At 45.4% G+C, this 24325-nt stretch overlaps 1 protein-coding gene across 1 annotated transcript in view; it reads right to left on the bottom strand.

Moving 5' to 3' along the window:
• Positions 1-14003: 14003 nt before the first annotated feature.
• Positions 14004-24325, bottom strand: part of LOC106890473 (tubulin alpha-8 chain) — a 10750-nt gene continuing 428 nt past the window's right edge. The window contains exons 2-5 of the mRNA XM_014946316.1: positions 20155-20377; positions 17113-17261; positions 15062-15742; positions 14004-14414 (exon numbers count right to left, since the gene is read on the bottom strand). Coding sequence (XP_014801802.1) covers positions 14121-14414; positions 15062-15742; positions 17113-17261; positions 20155-20377 — 1347 coding nt within the window. The 3' untranslated portion in view covers positions 14004-14120. The remainder of the gene's footprint in view (positions 14415-15061; positions 15743-17112; positions 17262-20154; positions 20378-24325) is intronic.

Below are 24325 nucleotides of genomic sequence, written 5' to 3'. Positions count from 1 at the left end.
AAATGTGAAGCAGAGGCCCTCCAGGCCAGGCCCCAAGGTCGGTCACTCCCTGCAATGGCTACTTCCAGGGCAGAGGCTGCCCAGGGGCTCCATGGCATGGGCTCCATCAGTTCCTCCAGCCCCACACCTTCCCCAGCAGCGCTGGGGGGCACAGGAAGGTCTGGGCTCCCCAAACTGCTGCTCACCATCAAATAAAGAAAAAAAATAAAATTAAGTACAGAGCATTCACTGCTAGTTTAAGATGAAGAGCCTTATTCTTCTCCTCACTTAAAAATGGAAAGAAAAAAATGAAAAGGGCTTCAGTAAAGTGCATTTGTGCAGAGAAAGGCAGCAGGGGTTTCTCTGCGCCCAGCCATCAGCCCTGGAGACGAGTGCTGGGGGTCTGTGGGACCCCCTGGGGCAGGGATAGCACCGGGATCAGGGTGACAGCAGGACCCAGGAGTCACCCCCCGAGGGGGCTGGGGGACATCTGAGGACCTGGAGAGACCTCACCATTGGAAACACCCCAGATCCCCACGAGCTCTGGGAAGAGGCTCCTGCCATTTCCTTCACTGAATTTTATCTACAGCTGACAGAAGTCAACAAACCCCCTGCCTTTTACAAAAGCAGAATCAAGTTTAGACCAAAATCTTAAGCCATGTATGTAAATTACACCATAACTGGTTTATACTTTCATTTTATGCCAAGGGCACCTCCAGTAGAAGTCACCTGCCTCATACCACAACCTGGAGAGAAACCCAAGCTCCTTCATCCCCTCCCAACAGCGGCTGAGCCTCACACCCCCAGCACAGAGAACCTCTCCAGCAACACCACTCCTGTGAACGCTGGGTCTGAGAGTTCCCCCAGGAGTTTCACGGATGCTTGAACACCGGTGGTTTCTGATGTTACAGCAAATAAAGTCTTTTAGGCAATGACTCCCAAGGACTTGTTCTGTCAGAGCTAGAAGGACCACATTTAGCAGGACCATTTCTGCCAAGTCACATACAGAGCTCTCCTAGGGGATTGTGATGCAGTATGATAGAGGAGAAGCAGCACTTGCTACAAAGATCTACAGCAGGGCAAGCCACAATCCAAGGACAAAAAGCGGGTGCCTTGAAGGAAGGGGAAGGTGGCTCAGGCCTGGCTGAGATGGAGGTTGAAGCAGTAAGGCCTGGAGGGCCTGTGTACCCCATCAGGCATCCTCCTCCTCTTTCCACCTTGCTGCCTGCTCATCTGAATGCTTCATCAACAGGAAGATGTCCCCCTGTGCACTGCTCTCTCCCGTAGCCCCCTCCTGCTGCTGCATCTGCAGAGCCTGTGCTGTTCCCCAGCGACCACCGTGGCACGGCCTGGCCACTGACAGCTCTGGGCTCTGTGATGGCCTCCCCACAAGCACAGACTAGAGAATCATAGAATAGAATCATAGAAAGGTCAGAGTTGGAAGGGACCTTAGACATCGAGTTCCAACCCCCCTGCCCTGGGCAGGGACACCTCCACTAGACCAGGTTGCTCAAAGCCCCATCCAGCCTGGCCTTGAACCCCTCCAGGGATGGAGCAGCCACAACTGCCCTGGGCAACCTGGGCCAGGCTCTCACCACCCTCATAGTAAAGAATTTCTTCCTCATATCTAAATCTCCCCTCTTCTAATTTAAAACCATTCCCCCTTGTCCTGTCACTACACTTCCTGACAAAGAGTCCCTCTCCAGCTCTCCTGTAGCTCCCTTCAGACACTGGAAGGCTGCTCTAAGGTCTCCCCGGAACCTCCTCTTCTCCAGGCTGAACAACCCCAGCTCTCTCAGCCTGTCTTCACAGGGGAGGTGCTCCATCCCTCTGATCATCTTCATGGCCCTCCACATGGACCAACAGGTCCATGTCCTTCCTGTGTTGAGGACTCCAGAGCTGGACACAGTGCTCCAGGTGGGGTTTCACGAGTGCAGAGCAGAGGGGCAGAATCACCTCCTGCAAGCTGCTGGCCACACTTCTCTTGATGCAGGATGGGGTTGGCTTTCTGTGTGGCCAGAGCACATTGCTGGCTCATGTTGAGCTTCTCATGCACCAACACTCCCAAGTCCTTCTCCTCAAGGCTGCTCTCCAGCCATTCTCTGCCCAACCTGTATTTGTGCCTGGGATTACATCTCAGGTGCAGGACCCTGCACTTGGCCTGGTTGAACTTCATGCAGAAAGGAAAGCAGATTTCACTGCGTTGGAATGAGAATGCAGACATTCCATCTGCACAGTTCAGTTGACTGTCATTAATTAAAGCCTTTTATTAGACAGGTTTTTCTTCAAGCCTGTTGTATTTGCTCCCGGGGAGCGAAGGGCCCCATTTACTGCAGTTCTGCAATACCCAAGAGAGAGGGCAGCTGCTGGGCAGGGACCGGGAGGAGACACTCGGCAGCGAGGGCTCAGGCTGGCCCAAGGCGAGGAGCACCGAAGTTCTGGCTGAGCCTGGGGCTCTTCCCCAGCTCAGGGGTTTCTCCACAGCAGCTCCTCCACCTGCACCCAGCAGGCCCCTGTCCTGTGCCTGGTTGGGAGCTCTGCAACCACCAGGACCCTTCCCATTTGAGTGTCTCTTTACATCCTGCTCCAGCACAGATTTCTTCCCATTTGTTTGCGGGAAGTCCCATCCACCTGTAGGGATATTTAGCTAATCTATTTTGTGCTTTCTTGGATGCGAACCATACTGTGAACTTCCCACAAGCGCAAGCCCCTCCTGCACCAGCCACCAGCTGTCTGGAGTACCTTCTCCATAAAGCCTATGTTGACTTGCTCACTTTTATATATCCAAATCAGATACTGCAAAATCTCTCCCCCTTTTATGTATGTGTCCATGCTTTCCTAAACCACCTTTCATTTTCAGATAAAGGCTGGCTACCAGTTCAAACAGAGTAATTCCAGTTAAGTCAGCATTAATTCAGATTGACACTTGGTAACTTTGAATCCCATCCCATCCCTTTCCAGGCACACACTATGGAGCTGTTAATTCCAGTGACAAAGGGGAGCTGAGAGAGAGCGAGCCAGGAGAGGACACCTTTCATCCCAGTGGCCCAGAGTCCTGTCAGTTTAATTCTGTATCACAGCACGAGCTTTCACAGCAGCTCCTCTGGCACCTACCAAGTGCTGCTCGCATTGGCCTGGGACAAGCTCCCAAAGGAGCTTTAGAGAGACCATACCCTGGGCCTCCAAGCAGACAGACGATACCTGCTCTTTGGGCACTGAAAAAGCAAACCAAACTGCTCTCAGAGGCTCCACAGTTAGTGATGCTTAAAAAATAGATGCTAGTATTACAGAAGCTTCACTCCAGAATTACCTAGGAGCAAGCTGGAGATCCTGCCCATGAGAGTCCAAGTTTTAGACTATCGTGTCCAGAGACAATCAGCACCACATATATAAAAAAAAACACACCAGACTGTAAACTCTCTAAGTCATAGACAAGTGAAACTCCACTGAAGTCAGAGCACTCATTTCATCAGCAGAGTTTGGCCTAATTAAAATACTATGTGTTTAGATGATCACAATACAGGGCAGGGAAGGAAACATGCTGAGCCTCTCAGCTCTTTTAAGAAAATAGGTGCCTGGGAACAAACAGATTTAGTAAGCAGAATCTATGACAGATCAAACCAAACCAGTTTTCCTGGGCAAACCAGCAGCCTGCACAAACCTGCAAAGCAATCTGAGTTTCATCATCAAGGCTAGAAAAGGGGTTTACATTTTCCAGAAAGCCAGCTGCTCCCAGAGATGCTGATGCACGGCAGTCCTTGAGAAAAAGGACTGTTAATGTAAAGCTTTTGCAATCTCAGGATCATGCTTGGAAATATGGAGTATTCTGGATATACCAGGCTACGGACATTTTATAAGCACAGCTTCCAGCTCACATCTACTGACTCTTGTGTTGACACTTGGTACCCAGACTGTCTTGCTAATTGAATCTCAGCAGAAACATTCTTAGATGGGGAATTAGGTACTTTGCTGGCAACTTATGCTCCAAGACAAACATTGCCTCCAATACATAGATGCCCTGGTACTTTTTTGCCTTTCTTCCAGAAGCCACACTCCATGCCACCGCCCTGCTCCGCATCTCCATGATGCCTCCTGCACCCTAGGGAAGCTCTGAAGAGCACCAAACTCTGAACTCTTAAGGCTGAAGATGTCAGCTACAGGAAACCACACAGAGGGGCCGCACTGCCGGGGCAGGCAGGAAATCTGAGCCTCATTTGTGGGCTAGAAGGGAGCTGGCCGAGGACGGAAGTCCCACAGCTGCACAGAGCTCCTCACGGGGACTGTGTCCATAGACAGGTAAGAGCAGCTGGTGAGCATGTGGAGGCCTAAACACCCTGCTCAGATATGGAAAGAACTGCTATTGTGCAACTGCCTTCACCATTATTTATTAATAAAATTCTTTAAGTCCCATACCCTATTATTAGCTGCTACCAAAGGCCAAATACAGTCTTATTCCAAATCCCTGGCCAGGCTGCTGTAAGAACAAGAATAAGCAAAGCCCAGCCGTAGGAAGCGCTGGGAAGGCAGAGCTGAGGTGCCGTCTCACACACACCTCACTTCGCTCTCAGGCAGCTGCTGACTCACGCTCAACAAATTAGGGTTGTACCTTCTTGCTCTTTGTCATCTGAACAGCAAACAGCAGCCATGGGGGGGACAACCTGCTTCCAGGCAGGAAAGGGAGAGGGTGGGATTCTTCTGGTTAAGTGCAGAGGCTGACAAGGGATCAGTCATCAAAAAAGCACCCAGATAATTAGTGAGGGTGAGGCTAGAGGTTCATTATCTTAAAGCAGGTGTCTCAAATAGGCGAGAATAACCTCACTGTGTGATCCCCTCACTTTTCTGCATTGACTACAGGCAGCCTTGGGTGACCAGTTCAGCTCCAGACCTCGATGCTTGAAAAAATGAACCCCTCTAGGAAACCCTGGCAACATATAGCAACTTTGGGAAATACAACTTGCCATGATGTGTAAAACTACAAAGAATATCTTTTTTTCTTAGAAAAAACCAAACAAACCACTATTTCAGAAAGGAAGATGTAGCTCTTCCACCCCTAACCCCCTTGGCTGCAGTGAAACAGAAAGTACCACCTCAACTGTTCCCCCAGAAGTATCTAACTCAGCTGTGGTTTCTGCATAGGGGAGTAGCAGCAGCACTAAAAAAACCACTCAGAGAAGGCTGTACCTTCTGCCTGTCTGGCAAAGCCCATTATCACAACGTGGTGACACAGTGCACCACCACAGATAAACCCCCCACCCTCCTCTCTGCAGCCCAGTGACACTGCGCAGGCCTAGACAAGGTTTTGCAGAAGATGTTTAATGAACAAATCTTGTTCCCAGTCAATCTTCCTGCCTCTGCTGCAGCTGAAATCCCCCTTCATTACCCAGACACACACTCCAGAACTCACTTGCTTTTAGACACATAAAGGGTGACATTAGAGGCAATTAAGGAGCCTTCATTGGTTCGTGCCAATGATCCTGGTGCTGGGGTGACCTGCAGCTGCACTTGGGATGGATTTACGTGCCTAGTTCAAACCCACAGACACTTACCCAAATCCTCCCCACCCAGCCCAACCCCCCCAACAAGCTACTATTCACGTTTCAAGTGGCAAGTACACACAAAGTCACCTAAGCCCTTGTGGGTCACTTAAAATACTCTAAAAATTGACAGTCCAAGGCTGAACAAGGACTCGGAACACAAGAAAAAGTTTGGTTTTTAATCCTCTATCATTCACTGATGGAGAGCCATGAAAAAATCTGCCTCTAGAACAGATTTAAACACACAGAAATAGTTGCAGATTGCTCAGGTACACTGGAGAATGTATAAGAACTACATTAATTAAGGCAGAGAAAATATTTCAGACAATACCGATGACAAAGGTGACAAGAAACCTCATGAATCATACCAGAAGGCAGAGCGATACAGGATCTGGTAGCTGGCACACAGGTTTAAAACCAGCTGAGGAGCCAGAAGGCATTCAAAGGGGAAAGGATGTCATTAAACCACCTGGCAATGGAAATACCTTAGGAGCTCTACAATCAAACTACTAAAATAAGCAGAAATCAGGCCTTCAGAATGCACCAAGTTCTGAAGGATTTTTGCAAAGGAAGCCTGGCTTACTGTGTTCATATCTGGAACCACACGTATCTGGTGAAGATGATGTAAAAATTTCAAAATCTCCAACAGAATTTAGAACATCTTTCGCAAGGAAGCACAAGACTGAACAAGAAAAGCTTTCTAGTGACCACAAGTACAGCAGTGAGGATTGCTCTTCATCTGCCAGCCCCTACAATTAGCAAAAAAAAAAAAAAAGGTGTATCAGCACAGAGGTGCTTTAGAGAAGTGTCCGCAATAAGTAAATAGCATTATTTAATGCATCTAATCAAAAGTAAACAAGGTCTAAATCAACACGCAGCCAGGCTGCCCCACTCAGCCTCATCAGGCAAATCTAACACATGCAGACACGCAGAGCAGACATTAAAATACTTGTAGGCAGTGACGATAACGAAGCCAGTGCACATATGCTGGAATAGACAAAGCTGGAACTTAAACACACTGTTGATATCTGCAACAGCAGTGAACAAGTAAAGAAACAGACACAGAATTTGAAAACACAGAGAGGAAGATAAACACTAAATGCACAGCAAAAAGTAAAACAAGAAACAGAAGAGTACTTTGCCTAGAACTGCCAGTAACTGTTGCCTGAATTATGAGGGAAGTTGGAGAAAAGGAAACCCTCCATTTCTGGGTGCCATATGTGCTCACTGCAAGACATTAACACCATTTTCAAAAGCATTTGTGGACAATGGCAGAAACTGTTCTGTAATACACTCTGAGACGTGACTGGGACACTTCCATACATACATGCACATGTTTTTCCCTTCCACAAACACTCCATATAAGTTATGAAGAACAAAGGCAGAAACCACTCTGTCCCAGCCAGCCGAGCGCAGTCGAGCCTGGGGTTCCACAGGAGCTGTAGCCACCCTGGGGTCCCCCCAGCTTCCCAGTGCCCCCCGGTCCTACACTGACCAAACCTTAGTTCATGACACCAAAACTTGGCCCTTCTTCCCCCAACTTATCCCTTGTAGATAAGTTTTCTTGCCAATTTAACACAAAACTTAGTGCCAGAGGCAGTGCAAGAGTGAAACCATGACTGCACGGGTGAGAAGGGAGGACTGGGACAGCGAGAGCCAGCAGTTTCGCTGGTTTAATTTTAACAGCAGCTACAGACATAGAACTGAAAGTAACTCTGCACAGGACACAGCACTGACAACCTGTGCAGAATTCCACAAGGTCAGCCCCAGAACTGCTGGAAAACACCACCAGGCTCAAAGCTGTACATCAGCATCTCTGTGAAACGACACAGTCCAGCAGCACCCACCGAGGCAGCTTCTACAAACTGGATTTTGAAATAACTTCCAGCCACAAAGATCTCTACTCTCAGTGTGACTGAAAAGTCGCTTTTGCAAGTAGTAATGATGTAAGACTATGAAATGCATTTGACAGTTGTAGCCACAGAGCTCTAACAAAAGAAGGAACAGGAAGATGCTTGAGGTCTTGGCAGCCTTCTTCAAGACAACTGCATGGAATTCATTCCCAAATTGATGTGTTGCAACAAACCGCTCACAGCAGCTGGAAAAGGAACCTGAGCAGCCGGGAACCTTGTAGAGGTCATTGTTTTTGAGAAATTCACAGAAGTTCTCAGGGTAAGGACATATTCACAGAAAGGTTAAGCCATTTTGGACACAGCAATTTGTTTGTCCCAATTCAAGTCTCTAGAAGTTAAATGCATAGCTCTGGACTTGACACATGAGCCCTTCAACAGCCATTTCGGAAATTCACTTAATTCTAACATTACCCTGTAGAATAGCCAGAAAAGAGTCCCCTATTCCTCTTCTTTCCCCTAATCCCCTTGGTAGGGCAAAAGCAGCCTAGTGCACCCAGCTCAGACAACAGGTAACTCACTGTCAGGTATAAGGTTTGGCAAAATGAATCCACAGAATTCGGGGGAGTTATGACCTGTCCAAGTATCTGCTTCACTGACTTCTGCCCAGGGAGCTGCCCAAGCAGAGCTGGTGTTCGGGTAGCAGCACACAGAGACCAGCAATAGCATTTCAATCCTAAAATACCTGGGGATAGAAGTGCAGCTCTTTAGGGATTGTCACCAGGCCCTCAGCACAGTGTAATCACAGTTAAACATCACCCATCGCATCCAACAGGTAACAAAGCTGGAGCAGGAGAAACACCAGTGTTAATGCAACACATTGGGGACAGCCTTTCTGGAGCTCTGATCAGATCCATATGGACACAAACTCAAGCCAGTAAAATTGTCAGGGAAATTTTTTTCAACTTCTCCATGACCATCTGATCTCCAGTCCTGGTCTTCTAAAGTGAATTTAAATTTCCCTGCCTATGATCAGAACTCCTTTCCCATTTGGTGAAACCCACAAAGGCCTAAACCCTTATTCTTCCCTCAGCCTCAAAAACTGCTCTCTTTTGCAGTATTGATGTAACAATTCCTGTTGCAGACATTGGGACAAAATTGAGACACCACTCAAAGACATGCTGGTACCACAGCAGAAGCTGGGGCAGACCCTCCAGCAGCCCTGAGCTCACCTTGCAGGTCGGAGCCTTCGCTTCAGGGGGACTAAGAGGCATTTCCTTCCTTTCTCAGTCATTCGCTTAAGATTTCCTGAATCTGCCTGCATTTCTAACAACCTATGCTAAATATTAGCAAAAAAGTATTTCCTACATGTTTCTGGATTTTTTTCTAAACCCTTCCACTTTTTCTGAACCCTTCTAAACGTAGCTGTTCATTTTCTAGTAAGCATTGGAAGAATTTAACTGTGCCCAAGCTCTCCCAGCTCTTGACTCGGACCACGGAAGCCAGAACAACGCTGCAGAGAAACTGTGAAACATGCACCTGAAAAAATGACTGGAAATTTTACAAGTCACCCAGGAAATAAGAAAGTATCTCAAGGACCAAGTTAACTCTTTAAATGAGTTAACATGTTTTACATCACATGAAGCTGGTCATGGAAAGCAGGGTCTTCAGAAAGCCAACAGACAGGCACATGGCATCAGAGAGAGGAAGAGACTGGCTTTTAACTGATCCAATTCACTGAAAAGCTCCACAGAAGGCACGACTCCTCATGTGACTCTCACCCTTTTATTTTTATTTAGTCTCCTGGTATTTCTCAGCCTCTCGTCAGCCAGCACCTACAATACCTTCAGAGCAATGAAATTTCTCCCACTTCATCACACTCTCATTCTTTCTCTCCATTAACAACCAGTTGAGACCACAAATCTTTAATCCTGTTGCCCAACTTTTAGAAGAAATCTGTAGATCAAAGCCTTTGCACAGTCTGGAAGTTACGGTTAGTCCTCCCTCTAGTTCAGACCAAGATAGGACGGGGATTAATCACTGTCACCTTGCCAACACACAGAGAAAATCCCTACAGGCTTCTAGTGGAATTCTGCAATACCATGGAAAATTCTTCTTTGGCTCTTTACTGCTGAATTTGTTTATAAGTCCAGTCCCTGTTTTCAGAGTTCAAAAAAAAACCATCTTTTCTTTTAAAGTAATTCCTTATAATCATGATGTACGGACATGGTGAGATCAGGAGTCACCTAATCCAGTACCTTAATTCCTGACAGGAGCCTCCATTATACCTCCTCTGGACCTCCCCAGGCTCTGGTAATTCACAGTTTCTATACAAGATGCAGTATCTCTACATTTAATACCCTGACTTTTCTTCCCAAACTTTTAAGGCTTGTAAGATAAATTAATTCAAAGCTAGAAATGCCTGGACTGAAAAATCTGCAAAAATTATTTGAATCTTAGGTTGTTACAATACTTCAGCAAATACAAAAACCATCCAATTACATTAAAATTGCTCTGCAGATTTGGTTCTGTGAAGGATCTCCTGCATAAGGAAAACGTGACCTTGTGTAAAGGCAAACAAAGTTTTATTTGGCAGAAACAGACATTTAAAAACATCAGAAGAGAATGGCATGGGGTCACAGATGAACAGCACTATTGCAGATATCAAGATCTCCATTCTTACAACAGTCATGCAAACTTGACTGAAAATCAAGGAGTCAAACCCAGAACAACATCCTCCTTATCTCAGAGACTTCGCCAGAATGGAAGCAGTACACCAACAGAAGGCCCAACAAGACTGAAGGCTTGCGAGAAGAAAATAAAAAACTACATGCACATTTACAGCAGCATATTGACAGAGTAAGGAATTGACACCGCTATTCCTGTAGCTTTCTATACTAGTTCCTCAAAGCTTTCACAAGAAATCACTCTAAACTGCCTATGAGATGGTGTTCTCTGACTCTTCATCATTTCACTGTGGAGAAAGGCAGAAGGTGAAGCCAGAGAATTTTTAACACCTAGTCACGTTATTCTTTTTCCAGATAATACTTTGTATTTTCCTAAAACACTGCCAAGAGCAGTACGATTTGCAATCATACCTCTACTTTTTCCACCAGAATAATGGAGTCACCCTGTTGTTTCTTTATTTACTTTCAATTAAAATCTCACCAATTGCTAACTCCAGAGCCACTCTCTCCTAAACACGTTCCTGCTTTTCACCAACAGGCTGCTTGGGTTAGAGTTATCTGACAGGCTTCCAGGTATCGGAGGCATAAAAGCCCTTTTTGAATTTTGAGAAAAATTTGCTCTGTAAGAAGGCGGCAGCAGCATGTGCAGTTGTGGGCTTATGTTACCTGTCCTGTCCATAAAGCTAAAACTGACAGAGATTTTTATCATACAATTACACTGTGGCATGCTTACTATAGAAATTAGAAATGTACGTAATTATATATATAATATAGACATTAACACATTAAAAGGCATTCATATTGCTTATTCAGAGGGCAGAGTGGGTGGAAATCAGACTCTGCTGCACTGCATTCCCCTGGAACGGCACCAGAACCATCCCAGAACAGATCTTACAGATACCACCAGCAATTTACAACAAAGTTCAGAGCAACAGCCATGGGCTCCAGCTCACTTCCTCCTCCACTTCATGAGTCATACAAGTTATTTTGTAACAGGTGATAGCTATTAATTGCCAATCTCAATACTGGAGAGAGCTGTGTCACCACACAGGTAAGGATATATTTAGCTACCACTAGATAATGCCTGCACTTCTGCCAGTGCAAATAGGCAACAGGACTTCTCAAAGCTAAGTATGGGGATTTCTTAACAAAGATGACATGCATTTGAAGTTCAGAATTAAAGAAAGGCTTTCAGAGTGCCCATAAAGCATTTTCTTTTAAGTAACTTGCAGAGGTTAAGATTAGCAGTCAAGGTATTCACTCTTACACTCAAATTTTAATTCAGTATAGGATCTCCTTTTCAGGAAACAGACAAACCACCCAGTGTTAATTCCTCCATACAGCTAGCAATCTTAATGTGTACAAGAATTTCTGCAGCTGGCTGAAGCAAGAGCACTTTTAGCAGGATTTTCCTGCTGTAATTATCTTGGCTTCTTATCTGAGAAAACCAGTACCTTATCTCAGTTGACTATGCAGATGCCTGCATTGAGAGCTAACTGCCTGCCAGCTAATGCAACAGCCTTTCTTAACACTAATATAAAGATGTGAGTATGATGTAGGCTGAGAACATATAAGGTATCAGCATCAGTCCAATGGCTAACAAGTCACACCTCTTTTCAAGCCTTCCACCAGTGGATGCTCTCCATCTTTTCAAAGTAGCATTACATGTTACATTACATTTTAAAAATTAAAAGCATAATGCATCTCAAATCTAATGCCTATGTTGAATGTGATAGCCTACTCAGTCCAGGATTTGCAGAGAGCTCAGCATTCAGCAGGCACAAGCCTTTTATGAGGACGCTAGAGTGCTGTGTCCCGCACAGACTCATCGTTGTACATGCCTGGATAAAACATTCTGACACACTGCAAACCAATTCCCATCGCTTCAGCTGCAGTGTTCTAAATACATAATCCACGTGTACAGTAAAAACCCAGACAGTATCAGCACGGAACAGAGCGTGCCAGCCTCACATAATGAAACGAAGAATCCCAGATAGAAGAGCCAAATCATTGCTGGAAGATCACTCTGCAGGCCAGTTCAGAAACCCACTCCCACATAACCCCCTGAAACACAAAACTTTTAAAGCAAATGCTGGTGCTGGCCCTTGTGGCCACACAGCACTCTCCAGGATCTGCTACTGGTACTACGTTTCACACCGAAGACCGAGACACCTGCAAAGCATCAAACAGCCCTTTGCACATTCCTCCCACGGGCGCTGCCAGCACATTAAATACCTAAATGTGTGCACTGAAACAAAGTCCATCTGACTTGTGATGAAGGTGCCTGTCTCCTGTGTTATGCCTAGCACATTCGCTTATTTTCCTGCTTACTGGATGATTAAGTTAATCAACAGGACTTGAAATTCTCTACACTTATGTCTACCCCAAAACACAGGCAAAAAAGAAACTCACTGAAAGCATGGACGTGCTCAGCTCTGCTGAATGGCAGGTTTGATTCATGCAGCATCTGTACATTCTGCACAAGGCCATGGCTGACAAGGCAGTTTGAGGCACTCATCCAGGTTAATGACTGAAGATTGTTCTCGCCATCTATATGAAACTGATAACTTCATCTCCAGTAATTTAGATTCATTTCAAATCAGATTGACTTAAGCCAATGGCTGCAAGAACACAAACACAGTAATACAGGACAACAGGTTTTCAGCCTAAGCACCTAACTGGTCAGCCCTTGCAGACTGGGCTATTCTGTTACACCCTGCATCAACAGCAGCAGCCTGTTAGCCTAAATTAAAAGTAGACTCTAGAATACACACACCCAAGCCACAGTTAAAACTAAGGTTAGGAAAAGGCTCCTACTTTATGAGTTGATGTCAAATACTGCAGCATTGCCCGAGTACTGCAGGTTTCCCAGGCAGGAGGAAGTGAAGGCATTTTTCAGAGCACAGTCAGACTCCTGCTGAGCAGGTATGAACATCTTCAACTAACACAGGCCTCAAGGCTCAGCCTAAATCACTAATCACTCTGCTATTAAATCAGAAGGAATATAAATAAGGTTGAAACAGGACAGGGAGGAGTTCTCCAGCTCAGATCCAGACTTTGGCATCCTATAATCACAGTCAGTATTCAATTCTCATCTTAACATATTTGACTATTCCACCTTTGCTGCTTGTGGGAGATTCCTCAAGTTCCCCGGCTCCAAGACAGAGTTAGGAAGTGGTTTGTGGATCACTGCCCTGTGCCCCCAGCCCCCCACTCAGAAGATTTCCAACAGAGGCCATCCACATGTGATAACCCTAGTAGCCAAACCCTCTCATGTGACATCAGCTTACCCAGAAGGATGGCAATTTTCTTATCTGAACCCACAGACTAATTCTGCAAAAGAATTACTTCTAGGGAAAACTAGTGTTTTACCCTGGCCAGCCAATGCAGAGATTTTGCTCCAGAGAGCTTCAAACAAGAAGCTGACTCCGCAGAAAGTGGCAGACGGGGCTGCAGTTCGTTTTGTGGGAGTACACAGCAACACCAGGGCAACCACCACACCGGTCCTGACAGAAGCAGCAGGTTCCTTGTGCTGTGCATGCCCTTTCTGGGCAACTCTTCCCCTTCCAGGTTACTGCATCTCTAAGTTACTGCCCTATGCTCATGGTAATTTTCTCCTAAACTTAGACTAAAATAGCCTTTGGTGTTGAAGGTGTTGCATCTTTTCATAAGGGTAATACAAGGTTCCTTCCTGCTGCCTCCAGTGACAACAGTTTTAGAGCCTTGAGAAAGTGTAGCTAATTCATCTTCCAGCAAAAGCTCCAGCATTGTATTCTGGGGGAAAATATGCACTATTTGCTCTTCAATTAGCAACATCTTAAGGACAAGAAATCATCTACATCTAGTCATCTAGAACTACAGCACAATTATTTTATTCAGCTATCTTTCTCAGAAAGAAATGCTATCTCCTGGACTACTGACTACTTGTGTGTAGTTAATGAACATACATAGTGTTTGGACACTACCAAATATCTTGATCAAAGAAGTTTATTCCAATTATTTGACATGATTTACATGGTTACTGAAGAGGCAGTAAAATAGCAAAGACTTGCAATTCACCGGTGTTATGTTTAATATTCTTCACCTTCATCTTCTCCATCCATCGAGTCCGTGCCCACTTCTTCATAATCTTTCTCAAGTGCAGCCAAGTCTTCCCGAGCTTCTGAGAACTCCCCCTCCTCCATCCCTTCTCCAACATACCAGTGGACAAAGGCACGTTTGGCGTACATCAGATCAAACTTGTGGTCCAGTCGAGCCCAGGCCTCGGCAATGGCTGTCGTGTTGCTCAGCATGCACACTGCCCGCTGGACTTTGGCCAGGTCACCACCAGGAACCACTGTTGGTGGCTGGTAATTGATGCCAACCTACGTGAAGAGCAGAAGAGACCCTGAGTTTCATGGAATGACAGAATTGTCGGAGTTGGAGGGACCTCTAGAGACCATCCAGTCCAACTCCCTGCCAAAGCAGGGCTGCCCAGAGCACATCACTCAGGAGCATCCAGGCAGGGCTTGAAGATCTCCAGAGAAGGGGACTCCACACCCTCCCTGGGCAGCCTCTGCCAGGGCTCTGCCACCCTCACCCCAAACAAGTTCTTCCTCATATTTGAGTGGAACTTCCCATGTTCCAGCTTGTGCCCGTTGCCCCTCATCCTGTTACTGGGAACAACTGAAAAGAGTCTGGCTCCATCCTCCTTCAACCCACCCTAAATTTAGGTACTTGTCAGCATTAATAAGGTCTCCCCTCAGCCTTCTCTTGTCCAGGCTAAAAAGCCCCAGCTCTCTCAGCCTTTTCTCGTTAAGGGAGGTGATCCAATCCCTCCATCATCTTTGTTGCCCTACATTGGGCTCCCTCCAGTAGTTCCCTGTCTCTCTGGGAGTTTCTGTGTAGCATCTGAAATTACTGTAATACAAATCAGGTACCTACACAGCATCCCAATGAGTAAATATACTTCATGAGCCCATGACAGTGAATGAGAAGTCTATAAAAAAAAAATTATGTAACTGAGACTTGCCTTAAAACCAGTAGGGCACCAGTCCACAAACTGGATCGTGCGCTTGGTTTTGATAGCAGCAATAGCAGCATTGACATCCTTGGGGACAACATCTCCACGATACAGCATACAACAGGCCATGTACTTGCCATGGCGAGGGTCGCACTTCACCATCTGGTTGGATGGCTCAAAGCAAGCATTGGTTATCTCAGACACCGAGAGCTGCTCATGGTAGGCCTTCTCTGCTGAAATAATTGGGGAATATGTTACCAACGGGAAGTGGATGCGAGGGTAAGGCACCAAGTTAGTTTGAAATTCAGTAAGATCCACATTTAAGGCACCATCAAATCTGAGGGAAGCAGTAATAGAAGAGACTATCTGGCCAATGAGGCGGTTGAGATTGGTGTAGGTTGGGCGTTCAATGTCCAGATTCCTACGGCAAATGTCATAGATGGCCTCATTGTCAACCATAAAGGCACAGTCGGAATGCTCCAGTGTAGTGTGGGTTGTCAGGATGGAGTTGTACGGCTCAACAACAGCTGTGGAGACCTGTGGTGCAGGGTAGATGGCAAATTCCAACTTTGATTTTTTCCCATAGTCAACTGACAGGCGCTCCATCAGCAGAGAAGTAAAACCTGAGCCAGTGCCTCCTCCAAAGCTGTGGAAAATCAGGAAACCCTGCAAGCCAGTGCATTGATCAGACTGAAAGAAAAAAAATGTGTGTTAAAAAAATTATGCAGACCTTAGGAATCCCAAAACACATTCAAGAAAGCCAACACTGAATTCTGCACACCTACCAATTGCTCAAGCTTCAGAGAAGCAATACTGAATTTCATTCATCCACTGATAATCAAGGAACTGCCCTATAAAAAACATTGTATTCTTAGCTATTTTAAGCTCCTTACATACTGAAAGGTGACCTCTGCACTTCAAATTACTCCTTCAAAACTTCCCCTACCCCCAATTCTCAGGCCAAGGCCATTAACAATGACCAAGAAAAGCAATAATATTCAAAGTAGTACAGACCATCTATCCCTTATACAGATTTGACATTCTCTACTTCCACAAAACATGGAGCAACCCCCCATCCCAGAACTATTGCTATAATCCTGTAAGAGTTACAAGTACTAACTCAGTTCAGGGAAGTGAGCTGTCAAAATGTATTATGCTGCCATTCCAGTTCAGGCTTCTCAGATGAAGAAACTACATGGCCTTGTCCTCAGAAAGAAGTGCCACATGATGCTTAGCTTGATTCCCAGCACTGACAGGGACTTCCAACAGCTTGTAAAAAGAAATTGCAACCATATTTTTCAGGTCAAAGTACAGCCTGCTGCAAGCTTATCTTAGCTTTAATTAGAGATGGTGGCAGCCAAGGGTTGAGAATAATGCCAGGTTTGATTTGCAAAAGGTGTACTTTTCAGCAAGGCTCATTTAGCATTCCATATTAAAGCACCAGAGGTATACCCTGGATTTCTTTGTGCAATAAGAATTCCTTACCTTTGTGACACAGATTTGGTAAAGTACATGCTTAGCAGCCCTAAAAAGGGAACTTCAACCTTCTAGGCTGACATCTTCAGAAGTTCGCCACATGATCAAAGTACCAGGGAATGTGAAACATCCCAGCTTACTGAGATTTACTCCCCTTTTCTGTTATTACCATAAAATTAATTCAGAAATTATAAAAGCAGGAAATGCAAACCAAAGTCGAAACCACAGAAGCAAACACTCCTATTTAAACTTCCTTGCAAGAGCCCCAGATGGAGACCAACCCTTTCCCAGCAGGAGCTATGCAAATCATAATTATCTCAGTCCTTGCTTTCTGAAGTTGAAGATGAAATTAAAGTTTTAGATGCCTCATCAGCAGTTTAGGCAATTTGAAAGTCATATCCAACAGGAATAATCTAGCCACTCTCAGCTGGCTAAGATGCAGACTAAGTCCACCAGTTGTCCTACCATGGAATAAATTAAAGCAAAATTTATAGGCCTATGTATTTTTGATAACCTGATTTCCAAATCCTGTAAAACAGGATAAAGAAAAATGTTTAAGAGCCGTCAATGAATAAAAATCTTACCAGTTTCCTGATACGCTCTAGAACTAGATCAATTATCTCTTTCCCAACTGTGTAATGACCTCGAGCATAGTTATTTGCAGCATCTTCTTTACCAGATATCAGTTGTTCAGGATGAAAGAGTTGCTTGTATGTCCCATTCCTAACTTCATCTGGGGAAACAAGATGAACATTAATGAACATGATGAACATTACTTGTAGTTAGCTTTCTACAGAGAACAGGTTTTTTCAAACTGAGGGTGTCCAGGGTAAGGTACCTAAACACTTGAGATAAAAAACAGCTTGATTTCTACCTATCAGTAGGTGACAATACTAAATACAGTCTAAATGTTAACTACTAAGAAAAATGAAGTTACTGCTCAAAAAATGGTCCCATTTTCTTGCCAGAGCAATTTAAAATTGGACCATAGCATCGTCCTACAGTTTAAGGCAACTTAAGCCCATTCTGTACATCAGTATCTGAAATACTGCTTTTTATCCCCCTTATTTTCCAAGCCCACCAGGATGTTGCCTTATTGCTTCTGCAGCAGTGGGCAGTCAGAGCCTGCACCACTCACTTGTCTCCTTTCTCTTAATTGTATTTTCCCCCCAAGGCTTAAGAAGAAGGTTCAAAAGGAAATGATATTTTGTAGAGATATTCAGTTATGCAAATATTGAGCTGTAAGCTACAGCACAAATGACTCTTATGAAGAAACCATGCAAAGGAACACACAGCATCCCCCACCAGTTACACATCTGGAGAACAATCTAGACTTATGACCTCCACTAGTTATCAGAAATACACACATCTAGCAGACTAAAGCTCTGTCCTACCAGAAAGATACAAAGACCCTCAGCACAGCTTTGTCTCCTGTTTAGCTCAAGCCACTCTGGAGTTGTACACTAATGCAGTACTGCATCCTTTAATTAAAATCAAGTGAAAAGCAGAGAGCTTTATTAGCTACAGCTGAAGTTGCCTGTTTGCATATATTCTTTTTAATCTGAAAAAGAGTAAGCAAGACAAAGGTTAGTAGAATTCAAAATCCAAAAATACAGTTACTCTTTGAACCAATTTAGACTGACCACCTACCACTGCAGTTTGCAATACAAAGTATTTCCAAGCTGCACCAAAATAAAAACAATTTGGAGAAGTCTATCATTCAAAATAAATAGGTTTCTAAGACTTTCTGCATTATCACTCCAAGTTATAAAGGACAAATCAGTAAAAGGGAAAAAAATAGAACCTCAAAAAAAAACATAGCTGGTAGAGGCAACATGAGTCAAGATGGTCCTGGGGAAGTAACAAAATTTGCAGAGTTAAAAGGATTAGTCATTGAACTACAAAAGTGTGCTGGAATAAAAAATTTAGAGTTTAGGGGACAGCTAAATTAACTTTGCCCTGGACATGCCATTCTTCGTGTTTTTAAGTCTATCTGGGGAAATTTTTAAATGTCACTGCCCTATTTCTTTGTGGAAAGTTTGATGGTGTTTTACCCCCACACCCACAGAGCTGGTGTACACATACAGCAGGTCTGCTGCTTTCACTAAGAGCAGCACTGATACGGAAGCTCCGGAAAACCCAGGAACCTGGATCAATAATTTTCAATTAAGCAGGGCAGGAATAAAAAAGGCTTGCCCCAGGAAGGTACATGATGTGACCTTTAACAAAAAGCATTAACTTTTTTAGTATTACCAAGTGTTTCCTAAGACAGCCCTTTGCCCATCTCACTGTACTACATTTGCATCACTAACAAGCACTGGAACAACCCTTTGTCCCAAGGCTCACCCACTCCTCACCCAGAGGCAAGGTGTCAGCTCTGCCTCCTCTCCCTCACCCCACTTCTCAGCCTTTCCTGGTTGCTTAGAGCCACCACCTGGCCAGCAGCAGAGGAAGCAACAGCCATGGGGCTCAAGAAAACAGAAAGTCAGACCTGCAATGGCTCCTGGGAATATTAATATCTGGTCAAAAGGTGCTTTGGCTCATTTCAAAGTTACCAGCCCAGCACTGCCACCCTTGACCCGCCCTACAGCCTTCTGCTCTCCTGCAGAAGTTCATTCTACTGTATTAGCCATAGAAAGTGGTTTGGGGTGTTACAAGGAAAATAAGTTACAGGAGACCCACGGTTTGGGTGTATAGGAGTAGCCTGAGCCTGTTCACTCATCTCCCCTTCCCAACCTATGGATTGCAGAAAGATAAACACAGCAAGTGCACAAGCACAGGAAACAAACCTCCTCTTCTGTGAGAGCCCCAAATCACTACTTAAGGTAAGACAGCAGCAAAACTGGCTCCAGCAGAATTGCTTCAGGCACAGATATTGGTGAGAGCAAAGTCAAGACTCGTGACACAAGGAACAAGTCTGGTGAAACTGGGTAACTGGCATTGGACTGACAGCATAGCTAATGCCACAGAAGATGGGACCAGGCAGCAGCTGATGTGTGGGATCACATCTGAACACTAAGAGCCAGTGTTGCCGGAGCTTGGGCTACAACTGATTTTCAGGATAAGAGTGGATTTAACAATCCAATAAGGATTCCAATTCAAAAATAAGGCAGAAGGAAGTTCAAGTACATGTTTGGAACTCTGTGAATTTAGGCTAGCGATTGAGAATCATTTCTACAATCACTACTCATGCTACAGAAAGAAGATCATTTTGTGAAAGCACAGGAATCATTCCAATGTACAAAGATAAATCTGCTTAATGATACGTATCACTTCTTTTAAAAAGGTTCCTATAGAGTGCTGTACACATTCTGTCATATTGTTTCAATAGGTTATGAGTAAGTCCTTGCACAGCAAAAGCCTGAGGCATATTCAGAAGACACAGACTGGTGGAAGGTAATATTTTCAATTCTCTAGAGCTCCAGAGTGCCCATTTGCCAGTCTCAATGAACAAAGCCGAGTATCTTCCATCACTAGGAAGATGTAGGGAAGCTTTACATACTAAAAATTTAAAGCCCCAAAGCATTTTGCAGGACTAGAGAAATGGATTCCTCAGTCAGAAAATGTGCAAGTTAAATCAAGCCCTACCTACGACATGTTCTACAGCACAGAGTCACTATATTTACCTATTACTGCTGGTTCAAGGTCCACAAACACAGCACGAGGGACATGTTTTCCTGCACTGGTCTCACTGAAGAACGTGTTAAAGGAATCGTCCCCTCCACCAATGGTTTTATCGCTTGGCATGGTCCCGTTGGGCTGGATGCCATGCTCCAGGCAGTAGAGCTCCCAGCACGCATTGCCGATCTGCACACCAGCTTGACCAACATGGACTGAGATGCACTCACGCTGTGTGGAGAAAAAAAATGGATCACTCAGCAGAAACAGCAGTTTCCTTGTTTAGAAAACATTCAGCACACAGAGCTTGAACTCCCATACTGCAAAGCTATTAAAACATTGGCCTTATTGTCTTGGTGTTAGGGTCATTTGGCACAAAACACAACAGAACACAAAAGCTTCTTTCAGTCATCATCTACCTCCACCTAGAAAGACCCTTTTAAGACACTGTCATTTTTACAAACTCATTCCCCTCCTTGTTCCTACCCTCAATTAGACAGGAAGAATTTGATCAACTCTTCCAAATCCTTCAGCCAACTCCTCTCTTCATAACAAACACTGAATACTTAGAAAAAACTGATGACTACACCTGCCACTGGCCTACATGTCCAGAACCCCCAGAACTCTAGCCCCTGGAGCCACAAGAGCCACCAGAGGGAGCAAAACCTTCTGCAAGATCCAGGGCCATTTTGTTTAATATACATAAAACCAGGAAAAATATTCTGCTGATCACTTTAGGGAACTCTGCCATTCTGTAAGAAAGTCTTTGCTTAACGAAACCCTTAGTGTCACTTCATGAACAGAACATCAGGCCTCATATCCCACTGCTGTATGCAAAGTGCTGAACTCCTTAGCACTAGATGGAACTACCTCATTTAAGCTATATAGAAAATAGCTCATGTCAGCAAAAGGATCTATTCATACCAATTTATGGATTCCCAAGTTGCCTTTGATGTCCAGAGCATAAATCCAGCTTCCTTGGTATTTCAGCACAGGGTTTGAGTATTAAAAGCCAAACCACAATGGAACCATCTCCAAACTCCTGCTCCATCTGTGGCATTTTATATTTAACTTCTGGGTTTGAGTGACAGACATTCTAGAAGAGCCTGCATATCAGACAGTTTTGAATAACAGTCACATTTAACTATGTTCAGACCCTATGATTGGGTGATGCAATTAATTTGTCCCCTGAAATCCCAGGATAAGCGGGACCTGGAACTGCCTAGTCCACATCAATAGTCAATGCAAGAAAGCAGTAGCACAGTCCTTTCACTTTCCCTGGGAATCCCAAGAAATTAAAATCTACAATTGCCAAGAAAACTCATCACATGTTCTCAACCACAGCACTAAAGAGCTGGGAACTGTTGTCTTCCAGCTCCCCATCCATCTAAGCTGTGTGTTCAGATGTACAGCTTCCAGGAGAGCAATCCACATCCTCTCTGCAACCGGCCTTACTCAAAGCTGCTGCCACAAGATGCTCTCCAAGGCCGTTCCTCCACTGCTCTCCAGGCTGAGGTGCTGGGATTGGCGAGGTATGGCAATGGCAGAGCATAGCCAGCCTACACGCTGTGAGAAGGGCAACAGGGAAAGCTGCTTCAGCCCATGGCCCAACAAGGGCACACAGACGCCAGGCCATGCAGTGAAATAGGCCATATCATCCTTTCAGGAAAGCAGGAAGGAGGGTGGCCTGCAACTCTTCTACAAGTGAGAGGAGAAAGATTACAGAGCTATACCACCACTTCACTCTGGTGCCTCGCCTGTCCTGTCAGTGATCCCAGCTTTGTGGGTGAAGCTCCTCAGCAGCTGGGGGAGGTGACTAGAAAACAAGCGTGTAGGGACTGGCATTGCCAAGCAAGGTGAACACATGGAAGATGTCAGACTATGTGTGAGCTTTACAGCATCATGTGAACTAGCACCACTACTTCAAACTACATAAAGCAACAACTTCTCATGCCCAAAGAGAAAATTTAAGTCTTCAAATGCACGACTTGAGCAACACATCCACAGACCAGGTCTTACAAGTGCCGTGTTAAAGCACAGCATGTTTACTCTGACAAAGTACAAAGTTCAGCAGTTGGGGCAGAGCAACTCGCTGCATCAGTACAAAGCAGCAGGTAACTGAGAAGTGGCCCCGCTGAAGAGATCCTGAGGGTTCCCACAGAAACCATCCTGAATGTTCACCAGGACATCCTCAATGAGGCAAACAATGTGCCAGGCTACAAAAGGAGAGACATGGCCAGTGCACCAAGAAGTCCTCCCTCTGCTCTGCAGGAAGGTTCAGGTCAGGTGCTGGAAGACTTGGGTTGGGCATGAGGAAAAGCTCCCCCAGCAGAGAGGGGCAGCCCCAGAACAGGTCACCAGCAAGGCAGAAAGGGATCTCCATCCTCAGAGGTTTGCAAAATTTGGTGAGAGAAAGTCAGTCACAAACACCTGGCCCAGTGCTACTGTCAGCCCCACTTCGAGACATCTTTCAGCTACCTTCCTGCAACTCTACCAAGTACTTTTAAGTAGTATGTGGCTATTTAATGAAACACAAATCTTTGTTAGACACCAAGAGACTGCTCTGCGTAGCCTTTCCACAGCAGCAGAAGTCTGACAGTACCAATACTACTGAAAAACAGAACAAAATCTGAGCCTTGAAAGTACAATGTCCAAGTTGTAAAGACACACAATAGACAACTGTCACAACTCATTACAACTCTGGGCCTTTACTCATCACTGAAGTTTCATAGTTAACAAGGTTAAAATGTGTACTTCAGACAGTTCTATGAAGTGCTGTATTCAAGCCACAAGTCAAGACACAAAATCCTTAAGTAACTGACACTATATGCCCCCCCCCTTTAAATATACTACTTTTAAGCACTGAACCAGTTTCAGTGAAAACCCCCAGAGAATTTTCCTAGCGCAGCCTGAACCTCTCCAGCCTCTATTTGCCTGCCTCCTTTCACTATATGATGTGCTCCAGCTCAAGAGCACTGGCTTTGTCTTCTGTAGCTGCCCTTTTAGTAGTTGCAGACTGCTACTAGGTGGCTCCTTGCTGTACTCTGCCAGGCTGAAGAAGCCCAGCTCTCTCCACTGTCCTGGTGGATCACACTCTAGGTCCCTCATGCTCTCCAGCACAGTATTTCAGGCACCGCTTCATCTATGTGAAGCTGATGGCAAGCCAAGTTTCATGAGGACCATCTCAGACCAAGTTAACAACATACCATGATGAGGAACATGGATTCCCTAGGGTGAAACTCAAAAGGAACTCCAACCTTTGCAGAGGTGAGGGGCTGCATTCACACCCTTGACTTGGCTTAATTTTTTAAAAGTGTGACCATAATCAGCCCCCCATGGAAGGTTATGAACAAGATAAGGCCATGAACACATCCTTCCAATATTTTAACTCCCAATCATTTTCAGTTCAACAAGTGTTTCCTCTGCATTCACAGAAGCAGTCTGCTACATCTTTTTAAATCCAGGTAACCCTGTGACATCCACAATCTCTTTCCAGAGATGCACAGGGCAAGCACCCACACAGAGAAGGCCTCACGCTTGTCCCAGAGACTCCAACTGACAGCTGGCACTTGTGCTGCACAGCTCAACAGCTGATCTCTGTCCTCTTTATGATGTCCCATCCCTCTGTCACACCTTTCAGATATTCCTTCAGGGCTAAATCCTAACTTACAAGGTCATTTCAGTTCAGATTTATTACCCAGCCAGTCTCATGAAGTCCTTCAGGAAATCTCCACCATCAGCCCCCTTCCCAGACCTCTCCAACCCACCTCACACCGCAGCTGGCACCTGCCTCCACCAGGGACAAGGACCAGGAGAGAAGCACTGAGCCACACATCCAGGAACAGGGCGATGGCCTCCTCTACCCTAAAGATGTTCTTCCCCCTCCATTTTCATATTCAACAGATACCTGTGAGAGCTCCCCAGCAGCTCACTGCTCCTCACACCGGGTTGCGAGCTGGACGCCTCGCCACAGGCACAGGGAGACACGGGTCCCGAGGCCATAGAGGCCGTCCCAGCCCAGGCCTCGGGTCCCCGCTGCCGCACAGGGCCCGGGCCGCAGTCACCTCTGAGGGAGCCGCCACCTCGGAGCCGGCTGGGGGCTGAGGGTCCCGCCGCGGGCCGCCATGTTCTCGGAGGAGCCGCCACCATTTTGGGACGAGCCCGCGCGGCGGGACGCGG

Source organism: Calidris pugnax, unplaced genomic scaffold (assembly GCF_001431845.1).
Source record: "Calidris pugnax isolate Ruff unplaced genomic scaffold, ASM143184v1 scaffold116, whole genome shotgun sequence".
NCBI lineage: Eukaryota > Metazoa > Chordata > Aves > Charadriiformes > Scolopacidae > Calidris > Calidris pugnax.
The sequence above is the reverse complement of the archived record's forward strand: the minus strand, read 5'-3'. Positions and strand labels throughout refer to the sequence as shown.